Source organism: Salvelinus fontinalis, chromosome 7 (assembly GCF_029448725.1).
Source record: "Salvelinus fontinalis isolate EN_2023a chromosome 7, ASM2944872v1, whole genome shotgun sequence".
Taxonomy (NCBI): domain Eukaryota; kingdom Metazoa; phylum Chordata; class Actinopteri; order Salmoniformes; family Salmonidae; genus Salvelinus; species Salvelinus fontinalis.
This window is the reverse complement of record NC_074671.1, coordinates 20,681,019-20,701,180: the sequence shown is the minus strand read 5'-3', so window position 1 is coordinate 20,701,180 and position 20,162 is coordinate 20,681,019. Positions and strand designations below refer to the sequence as shown.

Here is a 20,162-nt window from a genome sequence, read left to right as displayed (position 1 = left end):
AAATGTATTTGCTGTGTGAAAGAAGCAGAAGCATTCATTCTATTGATTTATGACATTATTCTGGTTAGCAAGGGTTTATTTCGTCTTCTAGGGCAACATATAATGACAGAAGAGAAGCTGCATGTATCTAATTATGGACAAGTTGACTAACAAATACCGTACCAAAATGTCAGAAATTATCAGCAGAAACATTTCTAAATCAGACAAAAAAAATCCTGCACCCCTGTAAAGAAATCGTTCTGCCATCTCTGGCTGTAGCTTACAGCGCATGTTCTATATTAGCGGGTTAAGGTCGAGTGCAGGCCTCAGATTTTCACTATCACATAAAGTCGGGCAGTTGCAGATGGGTTATTAGCAATTGTGGGTGGGTGCGGGTGAACAAACAGCTGACCCGCACACCAACACCACATACATGACTCTGAAATCAAAAGAATAATCAGTGATATTGTAGGCTTTCTCATTTATTTCACAGGAGGTTGTTATCTTAAATACAGAGGCATGTGTTTGCAACTTCCTAAAAAAAATGTCAACTGAAAGTAGTAAAACTTATTCCTAAATAATATTTACTGCAATGGGGGCTTCACTGAGGCACTGCATTGTGGTTGAGCAGTGAGACATGCTCTGAGAATAATCATTATAACAACAAAACGATTATACACTGACTGCTGAGAAGTTGTAGGTTATTGCATTTCTGACAGTTTATAAGAATGAAAAATAAGCATTTTCTGTGCATGTCTTGGATGTTCTTCTGATGAAGCAGCTCTCGTTATGATGAAAACAGTACATTTATGACAGAGATGTGCAGAGTTGACTTTTCACCATGACATTTTTGTATAAAAATGTCCCACCCAAAAACGAATAGGATCGCTCCCGACTTTTAAACATGTTCCCCAACGTTCCCAATACAAAGCATGCAATCAGAAATGTCTTTAGAAAAGTCCCCGTAGACACTGGTAAATAGCAGTGCGATCCCAGTCACACACCCATGGCATCTAATGGGAGAACGATGTGAGTAGAGGTCCATTTAGAAACAGGACAGGGGTATATACCAGGCACACACTGGATCTATTGCTACAGAAAACAGCCCTTCAACACACCTGCCACCATAACCTGAAAATATATATCATATTAAAGTTGAGCGGTGTCCTTATTATTATTTGAGTCAAATAGAAACCAGTGTCAGTGATATAGTTGAGAGTAGGCCTAAGCTATGGGTAACCAAGAGAAGCTGAACGGTTTGTAGAGTTCAAGCAAAAAAAATGCTGTACAAACTTTGACCATTTTATCCTAAAAAGTAGTAAATTATTGCTAAACACAGTTTGTGCAAAATAGATAAATAATTGTTTTTCAGTCTTGAGCGCGACGTCTCTATATGATTCAGTCAAAACATGCGAAACACACTTTAAATAAAAAATAAATAGCACGATTATCCGTCCGACTAATAGTGAATATGATCGCTGATGGTCATATAAAATATATAGCCATTGGGGCAGTTTTAATCCTACAGAAGTTATGGAGAAAAAGAAATCTGTCAATCGTAACCACGAGATAGATGTAGGTTTGATTGTCACATACAGATCATGGTTACTGCACTGCTTCTTAGCTTTGTGTAATTAGGACCAGATTGTTATGAAAGAAAAACAACTAAAATGCAGGGCCCTCGGATATCCCGGTATATCTTTACGTGTAAACGTAAATGCAAAAATGCTCAAAATAGTTCAAATACAATGTGGTAGTACTGCAATTCAGAAGAGGCCATGGTTTTTTTCTTACTCTAAAAATATAAAAAATTGTAATTATTGTACTGCTATGAAAGACTGGTAACATCAACAATGTTATACTTTACTACGAAAAATTGTATCCCTTAGTTTTTTTCTTTCTCACATCTCACAGTTTGAAAACTATTTATTATAAGTAATTACACCAATAATAGTAAGACCTTTAATGAACTCATAAGGTCAGGCATACTTTGTAAATATTGATAAACTGTATTTCCTTCAGTCTAATAAATTATTATTACATCAGTGATATAATTGTTGTGACCCTGCAGAGGTCATTCATGCATATTAACTGTGAAGCAAAGTTGACATGAGCAGGGTCAAAGGTCATCTAGCATTTACACACACCGCCTTTGTGTACTCCCTCAAAGCATGTTCTCCAAAAATAAATAAATAGTTAGCCTTTTCTCTATGAAAACCCCTGCAGATTCTCTGGACAACCACAAGTACTAAACCAGTGTCATTTGAGCTATGTTACATTCGGTAAACAAAAAAAGAGAGAAAAAAGCATTTCCTAGTTGCCATTACAGAAATGTCTCGCGGTCTGGTTCTCTGTCGGGTGCGGGGCAATGTTCCCTCAAGTCACTGTTCCTGGACTGTTCGGAAATTAAAACTTGGAAAAGTTCACTAGTCGCCCGTGTGACGCTGTCGTAAGACGGCGGAGAGGAGGTGGAGGACAGGGTCTCCATCAGCTCCATCTCAGGCCCCCCGTAGTGCTCCTTGATCATGGAGGCTATGAGGCCCTCTTTCTCTGGAGCGGTTCCCCCCTCGCCCGTGGGGCTCTGCGTCAGACTGATCTGCATTGATCTGTACAGGAAGGAGGCTTGCTTCATTTGCCTCCGCACCAGATGCCTGCGGTAGCACCTCTGGATAACAGCTGCCGACACATCTTCCTGCTTGCGCCTCAGTGTGGTGGTGATGGGCTCGTAGGAGATCTTGGACGGATTGGCCATCATGAATTTCTCCTCCATCTGCTGTTTGAGAGCATCCATCTCGCCCGACTCGCCCAGCACGCGCTTGGTGAAGGCAAACAGAATGTCCAGGCAGTGGATCTTATCACCGCTCACCATGGGCAGGTCCATGGAGATCAGCTTGATCTTGTTGGGCTTGCCGATGCGCAGCGGCTCCGACAGCGTGTCTGCAAAGTCTGACAGCTTGGCGTACTCTATGAACTGCGTGGCTTCCGGGTCAAACTTCTCCCACACCTCGTAGAACATCTCGAAGTCGTCCTCGCTCAGCGGCTCGGTGCTCTCCTCGGTGGCCACGCTGAAGTTCTCCAGGATGATGGCGATGTACATGTTGACCACGATGAGGAAGGAAATTATGATGTAGGTGACGAAGAAGGTGATGCCCACCGAGGGGTTGCCACAGTTGCCCCGGGCATTGGTGCCTGTGTGGATGAGGTTGGGGTTGCACTCTTCCGGAGAGTTGTTGAGGATGGGGCTGAGCAGGCCGTCCCAGCCTGCCGACGTGGTGATTTGGAACAGACAGATCATACTGTTGCCGAATGTCTCGAAGTTGAACATGTCGTCGATCCCTGCCTGCTTCTTGACGTAGGCAAAGTTGGCCATGCCAAAGATGGCGTAGATGAACATTACCAGGAAGAGCAGGAGGCCGATGTTGAACAGGGCGGGAAGGGACATCATTAAGGCAAAGAGTAAGGTCCTTATTCCTTTGGCTCCGCGGATGAGTCGCAGTACTCGTCCGATCCTGGCTAATCGAATGACTCTGAAAAGAGTGGGCGACACAAAGTACTTCTCTATGATGTCAGCGAGAACGATACCTGGAAGAAAGGAGGGGGAAAAAACATGAATGAGATCTCTGTACTTCTAATAAACCATCATGAACCATTTAACAGCATAGAGTAAGGTCAGCTTTTTCACACACATTTTACATCATTTAGCAGATGCTCTTATACAGAGTGACTTACAGGAGCAATTAGGAATAAGTGCCTTGCTCAAAGGCACATAGACAGATTTTTCAACTAATCAGCTCAGGGATTGGAACCAGTAACCTTTTGGGTACTGGCCCAACGCTCTTAACCCTTAGGCTACCTGCCACCCCTACACTCTATGCACCCATACCTTATAAAATTAGGTTGACAATTGGTAACCAGGAGTGAATTAGGCTGAAGGAGAGGTTCTCCTTGCCATCACTATTAAGCTTTGTTCTCCTCCATGTAAATTCCAGCTTCCCCAATCTCACTTACCAATGAGCCCATGATAAAGGCTTCCACTCTTACTACAGAGTCTGTCTGCCCTCAAATGACATTCATGTTGCCTCCCAACCCTCTCACCCCCACAACCAATTTACCATCTGTCCCTGATTTGTGACCCTCCTCTCCCCATGGAACAAGACTGTCACCTGAGATGGATTGGAGACGGGGGTTGGGACCCACCCTTTAGAGCCATATGTCAAGCCCCCAGCCCCCCCACCGACTACAGTCAGCTGATGCAGCACCTCAATCACTCCCAAATCACCCCCACTGACAGCCCTGATTGCTAGGATTACCTTCACCTCAACAGGGGCATCCTTGTCCACACACATCAGTTAGCATGGGGGCAGCTACTTAGCTTCAATCTATGTGCTGGCCCTTTGGTTTGCTGCAGTTGCCCCCCCCCGAGCCCCCCCCCCCCCCCCATCTTGGATGATGGCCAAGGTGTATTGTCCGTTGCATTGAAAAACCCAATTAAGATTCTGAAATGTGTTCTTTGAGCATGACATTGTTTGGAACTAAATTCAAATTATTTGTAATCTGTTGTAAATTTGAAGGTCCCAAGCTAAATGTCATAATCTGTGTATGGGCCAGCTAGTGACGTGGAATTCCTTGCTTACAGACGGGTTGGCTGTTTAGCAAGTATGTGAGCAAGTATGAGGCAAAACAGACGGGGTTGGATTAGATTTTTGACAACATCTAAACTATATTTAGTCTCCAAATATTTATTGAAAATAGAAATACATTTGCACATGGAGCACTTGTTGTCTCTCAAATACATTGTTACAATTGTTGGTTAGCTAGCTAGCGAATTTGAGCCATATTAGCATTGACAGGAAATCAGTCAAAACACCGCAAAACAAGACATGGTATCAAGAACAAGATAAAACTAGCTGAAACGAGCCACCTGGGATTCCCCACATGGCAGCTTCTTGTCATTGTTGCTAGCTATATGACCGCTCAGAATCATAGCAAGGCACAGCTTCCAGCCCCATCGATGCGTATGCATTATTTTTGTGACATTGTCAGCCAACGCAAGGTCATGTGATCAACTGTAATACCCAAGGACACAGTGACATTAGAAGAGAACTACAAACCGTTGGCCAGACAGTTTGTAGTTCTCAGTTGTAGACATCTGCTGATACATATATCTACATATATCAACCTTATTCCAGTATAACTGCCAGTTGATGAACCCATGTAATTACATTGTAATGAGAATGATTGAAAACCTCTGATTAAGCCCAAGCAACAGACTCACCAACGATGGAGAGGATGACCACCACAAAGTCAAAGATGTTCCAGCCAATGGTGAAGAAGTAGCACCGCAGCGCCACAATCTTTATGAGGCACTCGCAGGAGAAGATGATGATGAAGGCCAGGTTGATTTTGTTGAGGATGTACTCCATGCGGGCCGGCTGCTCGTCCGTCTCCACCATCATGGTAATCATGTTGAGAAGGATGAGGACCATGATGATGATGTCGAACGCCTGCTTGCCCACCAGGTCGAAGAAGAAGCCCTGCACTTGGTTCTGGGAGAAGAGAGGAGGAGTGAGAAGTGGGTGAAAAGACTTTTTGGAACCCAAGAGGCTAATACACTAGGGCGAAAATTAAAGGAATAGTTCACTTTATTTAGGTTTTAACTTATTTTCGACTTATCTGGGGTGTTATCGAAAACAAGTTAATACTTTCAAAGAAATGATCCCTTTAATAAGATCAAGAAAGTAGGGTTCAATTAGCTCCAGCTTACCACTGGCCTTGGGATGGGTTTCTGAGGCTTTTTAGACCCTAGCTTCTTCATGGCGTTGTAATACTTTTTCTGTTCCTCTGTCATGAAGATGTCTTGCCCACCTAAGTAAAGAGACACCCCTTTTCTGTTATTTTCACTGGGAAAATAACACTTTTTTCATGGCAGGTATCTGGTTTGTTCACATCAAACCATTTGTTGGCCATGATGCTTTTGATACTTATCTTTCGTTTCTGCTGGTTGAAGTTGTCGATGATCACCCCGATAAAGAGGTTGAGGGTGAAGAAGGAGCCAAAGATGATGAAGATGATGAAGTATAGGTACATGTACATGTTCACCTCTCTGATAGGCTGTTCCTCCACCTAGTCCAGCCAGCGGAAAAAGCAATACATCATTCAGTTACATTTTTATCAGTTCAAATCTGTCTTATTCTGGTAAATGTTACTGTGATATTGCATCAAGGCATGGTTATGACAAAGACAGCCATTAATGAAAATACCAAAACTCTATGTACCAAACCCGTTCGATAATGTGATACAAAACAAGTACATTGGCGTTTAATACTTACAGCACGAGAATCCACTGCTGCATACATGATGTCCATCCAGCCTTTGAATGTAGCCTTGTAACCAAGGACATAAACTTCAATGAGCATGAGGAGGTAATTAGAGGAGGTGTGCCACTTTTATCGCCATATAAACACATGCAGAGGACAAAAGATGCATTTGTATACACATCGTTCATGCAGTAAAAGATGTTCGCTTTTGACATCAGATTTGAAGATACACTACATGACCAAAAGTATGTGGACACCTGGTAGTCAAACAACTCATTCCAAAATCATGGGCATTAATATGGACCAGCTTCCCCCTTTGCTGCTATAACAGCCTCCACTCTTCTGGGAAGGCTTTCCAATAGATGTTGAAACATTGCTGCGGGGACTTGCTTCCATTCAGCCACAAGAGCATTAGTGAGGTCGGGCACTGATGTTGGGCGATTAGGCCTGGCTCGTACGGGGGCAGATGGTGAAGAGTGATCTAGAAAACGCATTTCAACTGCTGCAGACTCCAATGCGGGCAAGCTTTACACCACTCCAGCCAATGCTTTGCATTTCACATGGTGATCTTACACTTCGAACTCACCTACAGCGGCGGTGCGCAAAATAGTATGCAGCATCATCTGGATATGTATGCAACAAAAGTTCAACATTCACCTTCCGCTACTATTTCTGTCAAGCCGTCTACACATACAGTTTGATGCATGCGTTTGATAAATCCAACATATGCACCACACCGAACGCACTGCAACTGCCTCTGCAACGCAATGCTGCGAGGCAAACGCAGCGTTTCATTGGAAATGAATGTAATTCTGGTGTACCAAAATGCTGTCAGCGTGTTGGAAGCGTTAGGCTTGTGTGCGGCTGCTCGGCCATGGAAACCCGTTTCATGGAGCTCCCGACAAACAACTCTTGTGCTGATGTTGCTTCCAGAGGCAGTTTGGAACTCGGTAGTGAGTGTTGCAACTGAGGACAGATGATTTTTACACGCTACGCGATTCAGCAATTGGCGGTCCCGTTCTGTGAGCTTGAATGGCCTACCACTTCGCGGCTGAGCCGTTGTTGCTCCTAGACGTTTCCACTTCACTATATCGGCACATACAGTTGACCGGGGAAGCTCTAGCAGGGCAGAAATTTGACGAACTGACTAGTTGGAAAAGTGGCATCCTATGACAGTGCCACGTTGAATGTCACTGAGCTCTTCAGTAAGGTCATTCTACTGCCAATGTTTCAAATCAAATTTGATTTGTCACATGGGCCGAATAGACCTTACCGTGAAATGCTTACTTACAAGCTCTTAACCAACAATGCAGTTTTAAGAAAATAAGAGTCAAGAACATTTTTACTAAATAAACTAAAGTATAAAAAGTAGCACAATAAAATAACAATAAGAAGGCTAAATAGACGGGATACCGGTACCGAGTCAATGTGCAGGCTACAGGTTAGTCGAGGTCATTGAGGTAATATGTACATGTAGGTAGGGGAATAAAGTGACTTTGCATAGATAATTAACAGGGAGTATCAGCAGTGTAAAAAAAATGCAAATAGTTGTTAAGGAGCCTTTTGGACCTAGACTTAGTGTTCTGGTACCACATGCCGTGCGGTAGCAGAGAGAACAGTCTATGACTTGGGTGGCTGGAGTATTTGACCATTTTTTGGGCCTTCCTCTGACACCGCCTACTATAGAGGTCCTGGATGGCAGGAAGCTTGGCCCGAAATGATGTATTGGGCCATACGCACTACCCACTGTAGCGCCTTCTGGTCGGATGCCGAGCAGTTGTCATACCAGGTGGTGATGCAACCAGTCTCGATGGTGGGGATCTGGGGACCCATGCCAAATCCTTTCAGTCTCCTGAGAAGGAATAGGCTTTGTCATGCCCTTTTCACGACTGTGTTGGTGTGTTTGGACCATATAGTTTGTTGGTGATGTGGACACCAATGAACTTGAAGCTCTCAACCCGCTCCACTACAGCCCTGTCGATGTGAATGGGGGTGTGATCGGCCCTCCTTTTCCTGTAGTCCACAATCAGCTCCTTTGTCTTGCTCACGTTGAGGGAGAGGTTGTTGTCCTGGCACCAAATTGCCAGGTCTCTGACCTCCTCCCTATAGGCTGTCTCATTGTTGTCGGTGATCAGACCTACCATCGGTGCGTCATCAGCAAACTTAATGATAGTGTTGGAGTCGTGCCTTGCCACACACACATGGGTGAACAGGGAGTACAGGAGGGGACTAAGCACGCACCCCTGAGGGGCCCCTGTGTTGACGATCAGCGTGGCAGATGTGTTGTTGCCTACCCTTACCCCCTGGGTGCGGCCTGTCAGGAAGTCCAGGATCCAGTTGCAGAGGGAGGTGTTTAGTCCCAGGGTCCTTAGCTTAGTGATGAGCTTTGTGGGCACTATGGTGTTGAACGCTGAGTTGTAGTCAATGAGCAACATTCTCAGATAGGTGTTCCTTTTGTCCAGGTGGGAAAGGGCAGTGTGGAGTGCAATAGAGATTGCATCATCTGTGGATCTGTTGGGGTGGTATGCGAATTGGACTGGGTCTAGGGTTTCCTGGATGATGGTGTTAATTTGAGCCATGACTATTCTTTCAAAGCACTTCATGGATACAGACGTGAGCGCTACGGAGTGGTAGTCCTTTAGGCAGGTTACCATGGTGGTGGTCTGCTTGAAACATGTAGGTATTACAGACTTGGTCAGGGAGAGGTTGAAAATGTCAGTGAAGACAGTTGTTCCAGTTGGTTTCCTATGGAGATTGCATGGCTGTGTGCTCAATGTTATACACCTGTCAGGAAATTGTGTGGCTGCAATAGCTGAATCTACTAATTTGAGGGGGTGCCCACATACTTTTGTATATATAGTGTATATGTTTGTATTTCCAGCCTCTGTATTTTTCCAAACTGTGACACAGAGTGGGGGAATCTATCTTTCCTTTAAGGAAGCCCCCCCCCCCACCCCCCCCGCCCAGAGAAAAACACTTACAGTCTGTACAAAATAAATATTGCATGTGTGTCATGTTAGAGCTATGTTTTTATGAATGGCAGCGGAAAGGACTTATATGGGCTTCCTCCTGACTGCATGGAGTGTCTTTCTAGAGGAAGAAAAAAGGAGAGTGAGTGGGGAGCCCCACTTCAACACAAGTGAGTTCTTATCAGCGAGAAATCGCGGCGGTGGGCCTTTTCCCTTTGGTTACGGGTTATTACTGGCTTTTGTGAATGACTGAGGGTCAGACTATTTCCAGATGCAAATGGGAGGTTTGCATGGAGGCATGTCACAAGAAGGTGACAGAAAGGAGCTAAGTGAACTGTTGCTAGGCTACCGCGCCAACTAAGTTAAAACGAAGAATGAAGTGCACTCTCGCTGATCACACAATTCTCTGTAATGGCCCCCGTCGCTGCTAAAAATAAGAGCCTAGCGACTTGTTGATTGATTCGGGGCTCTCTGGACAGACAAGGTGGGCAGCGACAAAAAGTATAAAGTACAAAGTGGGAGGAAAGAACGTCTCAAACTGTGAGGAAAAATAAAAGGAAAGGGGAAAAAAAGCCAAACTCACAACTTGTAGGAGTGCAAGGTAACCAGCGCCCACGTTGTCGAAGTTCACTTTGACTTTAGTCCAGTAGAACTGCGTGTCGTTCATGGCCAGGCAGTCGGTCTTATTGTTGATCACGGACACGTTGTGGATGTAGCCCGTCCGGTTGACGCAGCGGCCGTACTTGCCGGCGAACAGGTTGACCCCCATGATGCTGAAGATGAGCCAGAAGATGAGGCACACCAGCAGGACGTTCATGATGGACGGGATGGCGCCAATCAGGGCGTTCACCACAACCTGTTTCCATGGAAACACATCAAGTCAGGTATCCATCCGGCCCCCTTTTGCTGTCAAGTGCCACACTTCATACACGACAGTCACTCAATCAGAGAAACTCAGTGTCTACATGCTTATGGTTCAATTCACCTACCCTAAGTGCTTACCCAATCCATATCCCCCCAAAACACAAAATATCAAACCACTCAAACAAAAGAGATCCTAATGAAAAGATAATAATCAAACCTCAAATTTCCAAAGGTCATGCAAACTACTGAATCTGGCAAATGAGATTATTAAGAGTGTGTGTCTTATATTCAATCAGGAGCAGCAGCAGCTTTTCAAACCACCCTGGTAAGAGATTTCCTGGTTGAGAGGAAATGAGTGCTGAGCCAGGAGATCCTGAGTATCACAGCTCTAATGGAACCAGTAGATAGGGGGTTTATCCCCGCGCATCCCTCAAGAGGGTGTCACAAAGAAATCTCCTGCTCACTCAGACTCGCGCCTCTGTATAGCCGGGCTGCACTTCCACTTTGCGTTTACCACTGAGTAGTGGACCCAGCCATTTTAAAGCAGTGTGACGCCTAATCCCGTTTGCCAGATTTACAGTGGCGGAGAGCAGCGAGCTCGGCGGACATCAGCCCCCCATTTCCGACAGCATGCAAATTTCATGGGCAGGAATTCAAATTAATTCCAGTGGATGTCAGGGGAAATGATATACATATTAGAAGCCACAAGCTAGGCTGACAGGTGTCGACTTAGAAAACGAACACTGTGTAATGGGAGGGAACAATAGCCCAAAATCCTAACTATAGTGTGCATGAAATGTTCAATAGGGTTTAAGGATGTGCTTTAGGGAATGAATAACGATTATGGAAATGTTACGGGCTAAACATTAATCGGAATATCTGAACACGGGGATGCATGCAAGAGAACGTGATAACAAAAGTAACAGCTAAAACAAACAGTGGAACAGCAGGGATAATAATATTAATACTGTCAGAAGTGAGCAACAACTTGTAATGTAATATCACAGATAAGTATAGACGTGACAAAGGATGGAAAGATTGGAATGAGATAATTAAAATACTCCATACTAAGTGGATTAGGCATGTTCATGAATAATACTGCTATATTTATCAGCTTTTCTGGTAACACTACATAAATGTGTCCATATTCCTGCGTAATAACGCTGTAATTCCCTGTAAGAACATTGATTTAGTAAGAACTGGTCTATCTAACTGCAAACTTGTAATTACAAAAAATGCTAAATTCCATTACCAAGCAATTTCTCAACTACTACTTAATTACACTGGTTTTCTCATTAGACACATACATGTGCAATCTCTCCTTTCAAAAGAATCTATCAAAGAATCTAAGGAAGAAATCGTGTGGTGATGTTAGAGCCTAGGGTTGAAGAATTGACATGAAATGTAATACTGCTGGAGAGCTCTAAGACTGCAGTTGTAATTCAATCTATCTACTTTATTTACTCTGCTCAGGCACTTCAGTCTATCCTCATAATTATCTGAACCATTATGTATAACTAGACATTATAGAACTAGACATGATTTGATGCATCGAAGGTCCTGAAAGATTTTAAGGATCCAACAAAAATGGATGCTGATGCTGTATTTGACATACATGTTACAACAGGTGTCTGTCAAGTATTTACTTGGTAATTATGTGGTAACAATAGGCCACTTTCTGTTCTAACTTCAGTATGTTGTACACATTTTATACTGCCTGTTTTGATGATTCCCAAATGATGATGTAGGGCCTAATGATCATTTCATCAAGAAAGCTCTATGTAAATAACAGGTATAAAAGACTACAAAATAAAGCTTAATATGAAATAAAGCTTATCCAAATTGATAAGTCAGATAATGAGGTAGTCATGTCAGGTAGAGGCGAGAGTTGAGGGGAAATATGAAAACCAAATTATCTCTTTGTGCTAATATTGCCACTTTGTGCTAATATTGCCACTGCCAGCTCCAAGGGAAAGTATGTCAAGGGATTAGTGGCATTAGCTGGAGAATTGGATTTGACAGCATTATAACACTATAAGTGGAGAGATAAAGTGGGGAAATATTTGGAGTGTTCTGAATAGAAACTGCTGGTAAGGGAAAGAAAGGGTGGCAACAGAGGTAGAGAACGTGATGATGAAGGCGGTTTGAGGACAATCGGGAGTTGATGAGTCAGAGAGGAGAGACGACTCTTACCCGCATGCCTTCAAATCGGGACAGTGCTCTTAGCGGCCTCAGAGCTCTGAGGGTTCTAAGTGATTTGATGGCAGCAAAGTCCGAGTAGCCCAGCATGTTAGCTACTAGACTCACCAAAGACACCTAGGTGTGGACAGAAAGCGCAAGAACCCACATGGTTAGGGGGGCTGCCACAACCTGTTCAAAGGAATCACGGTACACAGAACCTGAAAGGGAACACTGGACCACCCTGGCGAGTCCCTACTGTTAGCAACAGCCCTAAGGGAAAAACGGGTAGTTCATTAGACTCCAAGGTGTGTTGTCACCCATCGAGGACGTCTATCTGCTATTCAAGGGAATATAATGTTAAAATGAGTTTATTTCATAGCTGAAGAAATAAAGAGGCCTGTTAACAGACTTTGAAATAGAAATAGGACTGTTAAAGACCTCTTATTGGATCTGTGTAAGAGAGGGAGGAAGAGAGGTCAATGAAAAGTCAACCACAAAGCCAACCAGAAACTACAGCTCTAGGTGTCTACTGTGGATGGTCGTGGCGGTGGTCAGCAGTCAAATCAGGCCTTACCCTTATGCCGGCAAAGCGGGCCACCGCTCTCAGCGGGCGCAATGCTCGCAGGGTCCTTAGAACTCGCATGGTGCCAATTTGCTCTATATTGACGGCACTGGCCAACAGGCCAATCACTGATATCTGTGTGAATCAAATTATAGTTAATTCAGTGAAAACAGATACTTACTTATTTACTTACTTACTTGCTTATTTACTTTTAAATTAATATACATTACAGACTTATTAAATACACACAGGTTTCTACACAAGCAAACGTTGCATGGAGCAAAGAGGGTGGTTTTGTACTTTTAGCCCCCCCAAAACCCCTCACAGCTTCATATTCAACTGCCCTCCAGACACTATATGAGACTAACATCACAATCAGATAAATAATATTATCAAAAGTTCACAGACATCTGCACTTCGTCATGTTGTTTTAATGAATCACCGATTCAAGAGCAGGGTCTTTTTGAGCTTTTATGCCTCGGAGTGTAAGAAAACACTTGTAATCATTTGTTGAACATGAACTGTAGAGCACACTGAGATAAAGAGGATGAACTCATTCGTTATCCCTTGCCAAAGGGGTTTGGTACTTCAGCACTTGGAGATCTTTTGGCATTATACATACTATTTCAGGATGCATTAAAACACTTTGTTGAGGAGGCTTTCAAAAGATTCAGCAAGCGCATGTACACATTGGGATTCCCCCTTCACTTGTCACATCTATATCAGCAATTTAGAATATTGAATCACTTCACTCAGGAGGGAGCTATACAGATGTAGGATCTCAATTTGATCCGCTGATGCAGGAGAACTTTCCTGCAATTCAGGAAATGTTAAACATGTAGTGAGTTTTAAAAAGGCTTCTAAAAGTGTAAATTCCAGTTTAAAATGTCAGACTTTATTTGTTCTAACTAAAAATGTATCAACCCCTACAAAAATGTATATTAATTTTAATCCACATAAATTGTTTCCTGCTGTGAGAAACTGGTCAAATTAAGATAGTACACCTGTATACAGCATGTCTCCATTATTTTGGTGGACAATAGGAAGACATGATTTTGAATGCCATTTTCTTGAATGCCATTTTCTTTCAATTCACTTCATCTCACATTTACATGAAGAAAAGGCAATATATAGCCATAAAGAAACACAGGACAACATGGCAAATTAAATGGAACAACTTCTACTGCAAATCCAAATCTGAGACACAATAAGATATAATCTATCATTATAAATAGACCCAACTAGCTATGTATGGGGAATATGTATTGACTGGGCAGTTTTCATGGCAATGATAAAACATGAAGCCATGCGGGAGACATTTCCCGGGGAGAAACTGCTGTTTACATCTGTCTAGTCAGCTCTCTCTCCCTCCCTCCCTCCATCTATTTCTTTTTCTTCCCTCCCCCGCTTCCCTGTTCACACTCTCTCCCTCCCTTTGTGCGGTATGTCTGTGTGCAGAGAGCAAACACTAATTGCTCAAGCCTCTCTCTCTGCCCAAAGATTCTCTGCCACAGACCAATATGTCCAAACTACTGACGTGAACTCACCTCTCATGTTTCTCCCTGAGGATAGTGGTAACAAACATCATGTAAATAAGTGACGTATAAACTCAGGGCTTTGTGGGTCGCTAAACTCGCTACAGGGTTGTGCTGTTTGGACAAAGAATTTTTGAGAACCGCAGTAGGTCGGGTGAGAATTCATCTAGTCCTGCCCAGACAGTATCTGCCAGTATACTTTACATTATGAAACGGTTTCCAGCACACAGATTAAGCCTATTCCCGGACAAGAATCTCTATTGAGCATCCTGTCTGGCAAGACAGCTAAATCACCCAGAAAGTGAAGTGGCTCAATAATGTTCAATGTTTTGGAAACTATTATTGACAAAGTAAAACAAAGGCACATCAGGATTCCACATTGTCCATGTCTCAAAACTAATTCAGGGATTTCAGAATACACTCGACAAACAGATCAAGCTCGATTGATAATGCCTGGACAGATTACACACGACAAACTGATCAAGCTCGATTGATAATGCCTGGACAGATTATACAACACAATCAAGTGAAGTGGGCCGCTGCTTGAGCAAATGACATTATCATCTCATCATCATGTCTGAGGGGTTGGAAATAAACGTTGTACTTACATCCACAATCAGGAAATCCAGCCAGCACCAATAGTTAGTGAAGTACTTCTTGAATCCGTAGGCAATCCACTTGAGGAGCATCTCCAGGATGAAAATGTAGGTGAAGATCTTGTCGGCGTACTCCAGCACCATTTTGATCACTTTTCTTTGTTCAATGTAGATGTCCTCAAAGGCCTTGCGAAAGATACAAGAGAGACGAGTCATGATTAGGGACTGCTTTTTAAATAGTAAATGAGTCTCATGTTGTAATACAGTGGAACGCCCCTAGACTCATATTCACTCGGCAATCAATCGTACATACATATTGATGAAGTATCACGATGACATACTTACTGACTATGCAGCAGTGTCTCATTCTGACCACTGGACAGTATGCACCAATGAGGGAAGTCTACACGTTATTGTCCAAAAAGCCTTTCAGTCATTTCATTTTACAACCGGGAAAAATGGTATGTTTATGTGCTGCAGTATATAATAAGGCCGCAATGTTTGCATCACAATTATTATAAATATTACCCCGATAATAAAGTTGGATGAAAACAGGGAATTTTGCTTATAATAACATTTCACGAATGAGGGACTTTGACCTCTAAAATGTCTAGTAATGTATAATGACTAGTTTCAAACATCGTGTATGCACATCCAATGACTTGCAGGTGCTGGGTACCAACACAAACTCCTGAAATAATAGATACTCACACACTGATGAATGCCCCTGTTCTTTATTGTACAATGTTTCAACCAAAAAGGTCTTTGTCGGGCTTATTCCACATGAAAAATGCAGTGATATTTATAGTTTCAACATAAGCAGGTGATACAAGGTGTGTCATTAATTAGACTTTGTCATATAGACACACGTTGCACAATACAACAACAGGAGCATTCATCAGTGTGTGGCTATTCTTTATATTATAATGACTAACATACTTCATACAGAATATGCCTCTGCATGGTTTTCTGTAACAGAAGGAAAGTGCTTTCAGAGAGGGGAAAACAACAAACAAACAAACAAAATGGAGTGATTTTGCTGAACAAGTGCCCTATCTAGCTAGACGCGTCATCATTGGAAACTGTTTGCTCTGCTCTCGTGAGCTCGGCCACCAGGCGCCCTACATTAACGTCACACAGGCACAGACCGGGTAATACCCAGGAGAAACAACAATCTGCTTGGACAGAGATGGAGCGGGAGGAGTAGGAGGACGGTTGCAGTATGGGCTAGGGGTCAGGGTGGAGGGGAGAGGCCGGCACTGGTAGAACAGCTGAGGTTCGGGCTCCGACCAATCCGCTGCTAATTAGGAGGAGAGCTGAGAAGGCTTGACCAATCATTGACCTGACTCCCCTCAGCTGCATATCTGCTCATGCACTACATCACTGAGGAGGAAGAAGAAGAAGGAGGGCAGAGGCAAAGAAAAGCTGCACCTCAACCAATCATTCCTTGATTCTGTGTGTCCAATTTATTGCAATAGAAACTTTATATTCAATGTTTTCATATACACCACCATTTTGTCTTATATATATATTCAATTTTGCCTGCTTTAAATTATCAGCTAATTCTACCATGTTGGGCATTTCATGCCTGCCAACCTTGGTGTTAGATCGTAATAGCAGGTGAAAGAGTCACTGACCTTGTTTGTGAGCTGCACCATGGAACAAATGCTGTGAGTGTTAGTCCTTGGAGGGTTGTAGGGTGCTCTCTGGGAAATAGTGTATGAGGGCTCATGCAAAAAACACCAGTCAGTGTTAGTGTTATTACAACCTAAGACCAAGGTTAGCACATCACACACGCTGATCAAGAGTCGGCCATCCATGTTGGCATCCGCCCGTCATCAAATATGGGACTTTGTGACTATTATTTTTTTGGTACAAAGTTTATTGGCTGACCTTCTTTTTGATGAGATTATCTTATTATTATCTTATTTAATAGCTTCGATCTTAGAGTAAATCAATGACTGTGGAGAGAAAGAGCAAAAAAAAGAGTAACAAACAATGTTCCCTCACATTCTTTTTGTCACTGAACACAGTTCAGGTCTGCGGAGCGCATGCTTGAATATTGTGAAAATGATGTGCTACTTCTGGCTCGCGTTTACTGTGAACACTGATGCTGTACCGGCATTAAATTACAGTTTTAACAGTGGCCAAGTAGGCTACTGTGGCTATTTGATCATAATGTAGGCCTACCAGAGTGGCATACCATCAAAAACAATAGAGAAAATGCATTCCATAACATTTTAACATGGAAATAGATGTTCTGTCATTCAGCCTACAGTAATAACCAATGTGTGGTGTTCAATGCCTACATTCCATGAGCCTTTTGAAAAAACAAAACATGCAGGGCTTGACATTAACCTGTTTGTCCACTTGTCCTTCAGACAAAGAAGTGACTGAAAATGTTGTGTTTGATGCAAGAAACCACTTTCCAAAATAAAATTAATTATTATTACCATTCCATTATTACAGAGAATCAGACAATGATGCTACGCTCTGCCTATTCGCTAGCTTAGCTTATTCAAGACTGTCTCAAAATACAGCACTTCCCCTTTAAGACATATAAAAAACCTTAACCTGACTCACTTTTCAAAGATGGCTAGAAATGCACACATTTTGTGCTCTTGTAGGAAGCAACCAGTGGCGATTTTAAATCTCAAAAACCTTTGTTAGATGCATGCCAGCAAAGAGCTCCCGAGTGGCGCATTAGTCTAAGGCACTGCATCTCAGTACAAGAGGCATCACTACTGTCCCTGGTTCAAATTCAGGCTGTATCACATCTGGCCGTGATTGGGAGTCCCATAGGGCGTGTGCACAATTGGCCCAGCGTCGTCTGGGTTTGCCCGGGGTAGGCCGTCATTGTAAATAAGAATGGGTTCTTAACTGAATTGCCGAGTAAAATAAAAGGTAAAAAAGCCACACAACACTTTACAATACATTCATTGCACTATAACAGTGCCCACAAACTGTTAGGGTCTACATAAAGCTGTCCCAACACCAGAGCTTTATTTTCAGCACAATGGAGTGAACCTTTACCACTGATACACCTGGCTATCAGCGGAGCCTTGTCTGGCAGCGAAACAGTTCATTCAGCCTCATTTACTGCCTTTAAAAAAACATAGCTGATATGGCTGACTTGCTTAAACAAATGTGGTTTCTACTGACAATTGAGATGTACAAACTATGGCATAAGGGGATGACGAGCAGAGGAGAGGCAATCCATAATTTTGATTAAGATATTAATGAGCGAGGTAGGACGGATGTAGTCATTATAACTATTTGTTCAGCACTTGAAATTTACAACAACAGAATTCAGTACATGGGCCATTCTTACAGTATTCTCCCTGTATAGCAAGTCAAAAACGTCGGATAAATAAAGGGGGCATATAAGCAGACAATGAAAGCTCTTACAATATTCAATAATAACATTTCTCTAAAATAGGCTATAGGCTACATGTGCAACACCAAGTCATAACAGTAGGCTAAGTTATGAGGGGGAAAGGGACCAAATTATGAGTGAGGAAAATGGGCTACTAACAGCTTACTACACAACATACACTTAGTATTACTTTCTTAGCTACAGTATACATATCTCCCTGGCAAATACATAATTTATGCAGCCTCATACAAGACATTTTTGGACTCACCTTGTTGTGCTGTGCTCACTTGAACAGGAAGGTGGCACAGTGGTCCTTCTTGTGGGAAAATTTTGTCATCAAACTTTGGCATCAAAGTCTGGCATTCTCTGGATTTATTGTGTTTTCAAGACAACTGAGAACTCTGAAAAAATAATTTTCCCAGTCGGGGCAATTTTTTTTCAGAGTTCCCAGTTGTCTTGAACTCACTGAAGTCTGAGATTTCCCAGTACCAAGTTTCCATTTGTTTTGAACGCGGCAGAAGTCATGCTGGATTGACAGCATGGCCAATATATTCAACCGTTTCTGGCCCATGGTGTTGAATGTTTATCCTTTGAGCTTGGAAAAGAGACCCTTAAACCCAGACTTGGACCACACACCGACTCCCCTGAATAGTAAGCTAGTGGTTGCTTTCAAATGCTTGCATTTAGCCACTTATTCCTTCCAAACCACTCATTGTTGAATTTGCGATTTCCAACTTGTTGTGTGATGTTTATGGCCGATGAGCACCGATATGTTTTATCTATAATTTCTCTTCATATGACAAGGATTGAAAAGGATTTGCCAGTAGATTGTCAACTTGATTCATGATGATGACTGCTTGTCTAGCTTACTAGCTAAGATTTTGAAAATATAATAGTAGTACCCGCAAAATACCAGTCTCAATGTCAACAGTGAAGAGGGATGCTGGCCTTCTAGGCAGAGTTCCTCTGTCCAGTGTCTGTGTTCTTTAATCTTTTCTTTTTATTGGCCAGTCTGAGATATGGCTTCTTCTTTGCAACTCTGCCTAGAAGGCCAGCATCCTGGAGTCCCCTCTTCACTGTTGACGTTGAGACTGATGTTTTGCGGGTACTATTTAATGAAGCTGCCAGTTGAGGACTTGTGAGGCATATGTTTCTCAAACTAGACACTCTAATGTACTTGTCCTCTTGCTCAGTTGTGCACTGGGGCCTCCCACTCCTCTTCCTATTCTGGTTAGAGACAGTTTGCGCTGTTCTGTGAAGGGAGTAGTACACAGCGTTGTACGAGATCTTCAGTTTCTTGGCAATTTCTCATTTCTCAAAACAAGAATAGACCGACGAGTTTCTGAAGAAAGTTTTTTTTTTTTTTTGCCATTTTGAGCCTGTAATCGAACCCACAAATGCTGATGCTCCAGATACTCAACCAGTCTAAAGAAGGCCAGTTTTATTGCTTCTTTAATCAGAACTACAGTTTTCAGCTGTGCTAACATAATTGCAAAATGGTTTTCTAATGATCAATTAACCTTTTAAAATGATAAACATGGATTAGCTAACACAACGTGCCATTGGTTGCTGATAATGTAGATATTCCATTAAATATTGGTAACAAACATCTCACACAGCCTGAGGCCATATTACAGTAGCCGTCTGTGTCAGACTGCTCTGTGCCAACCTCTTCCCCGGTTTCTCTCCCATAGCCTAGCCTGGCAGATTAACCAGTCAGCAGGCAGAGCAAACCGCCCGGTGCCACTCCCACACAACCCATACCCAGCATGCACACTGCTCA

At 42.8% G+C, this 20,162-nt stretch overlaps 1 protein-coding gene across 1 annotated transcript in view; it reads right to left on the bottom strand.

Moving 5' to 3' along the window:
• Positions 1 to 445: 445 nt before the first annotated feature.
• Positions 446 to 20,162, bottom strand: part of scn5lab (sodium channel, voltage gated, type V-like, alpha b) — a 186,185-nt gene continuing 166,468 nt past the window's right edge. Inside the window, exons 21-28 of the mRNA XM_055928636.1 lie at positions 15,016 to 15,189; positions 12,323 to 12,445; positions 9,849 to 10,121; positions 6,309 to 6,362; positions 5,961 to 6,102; positions 5,744 to 5,844; positions 5,255 to 5,525; positions 446 to 3,561 (exon numbers count right to left, since the gene is read on the bottom strand). Coding sequence (XP_055784611.1) covers positions 2,303 to 3,561; positions 5,255 to 5,525; positions 5,744 to 5,844; positions 5,961 to 6,102; positions 6,309 to 6,362; positions 9,849 to 10,121; positions 12,323 to 12,445; positions 15,016 to 15,189 — 2,397 coding nt within the window. The 3' untranslated portion in view covers positions 446 to 2,302. The remainder of the gene's footprint in view (positions 3,562 to 5,254; positions 5,526 to 5,743; positions 5,845 to 5,960; positions 6,103 to 6,308; positions 6,363 to 9,848; positions 10,122 to 12,322; positions 12,446 to 15,015; positions 15,190 to 20,162) is intronic.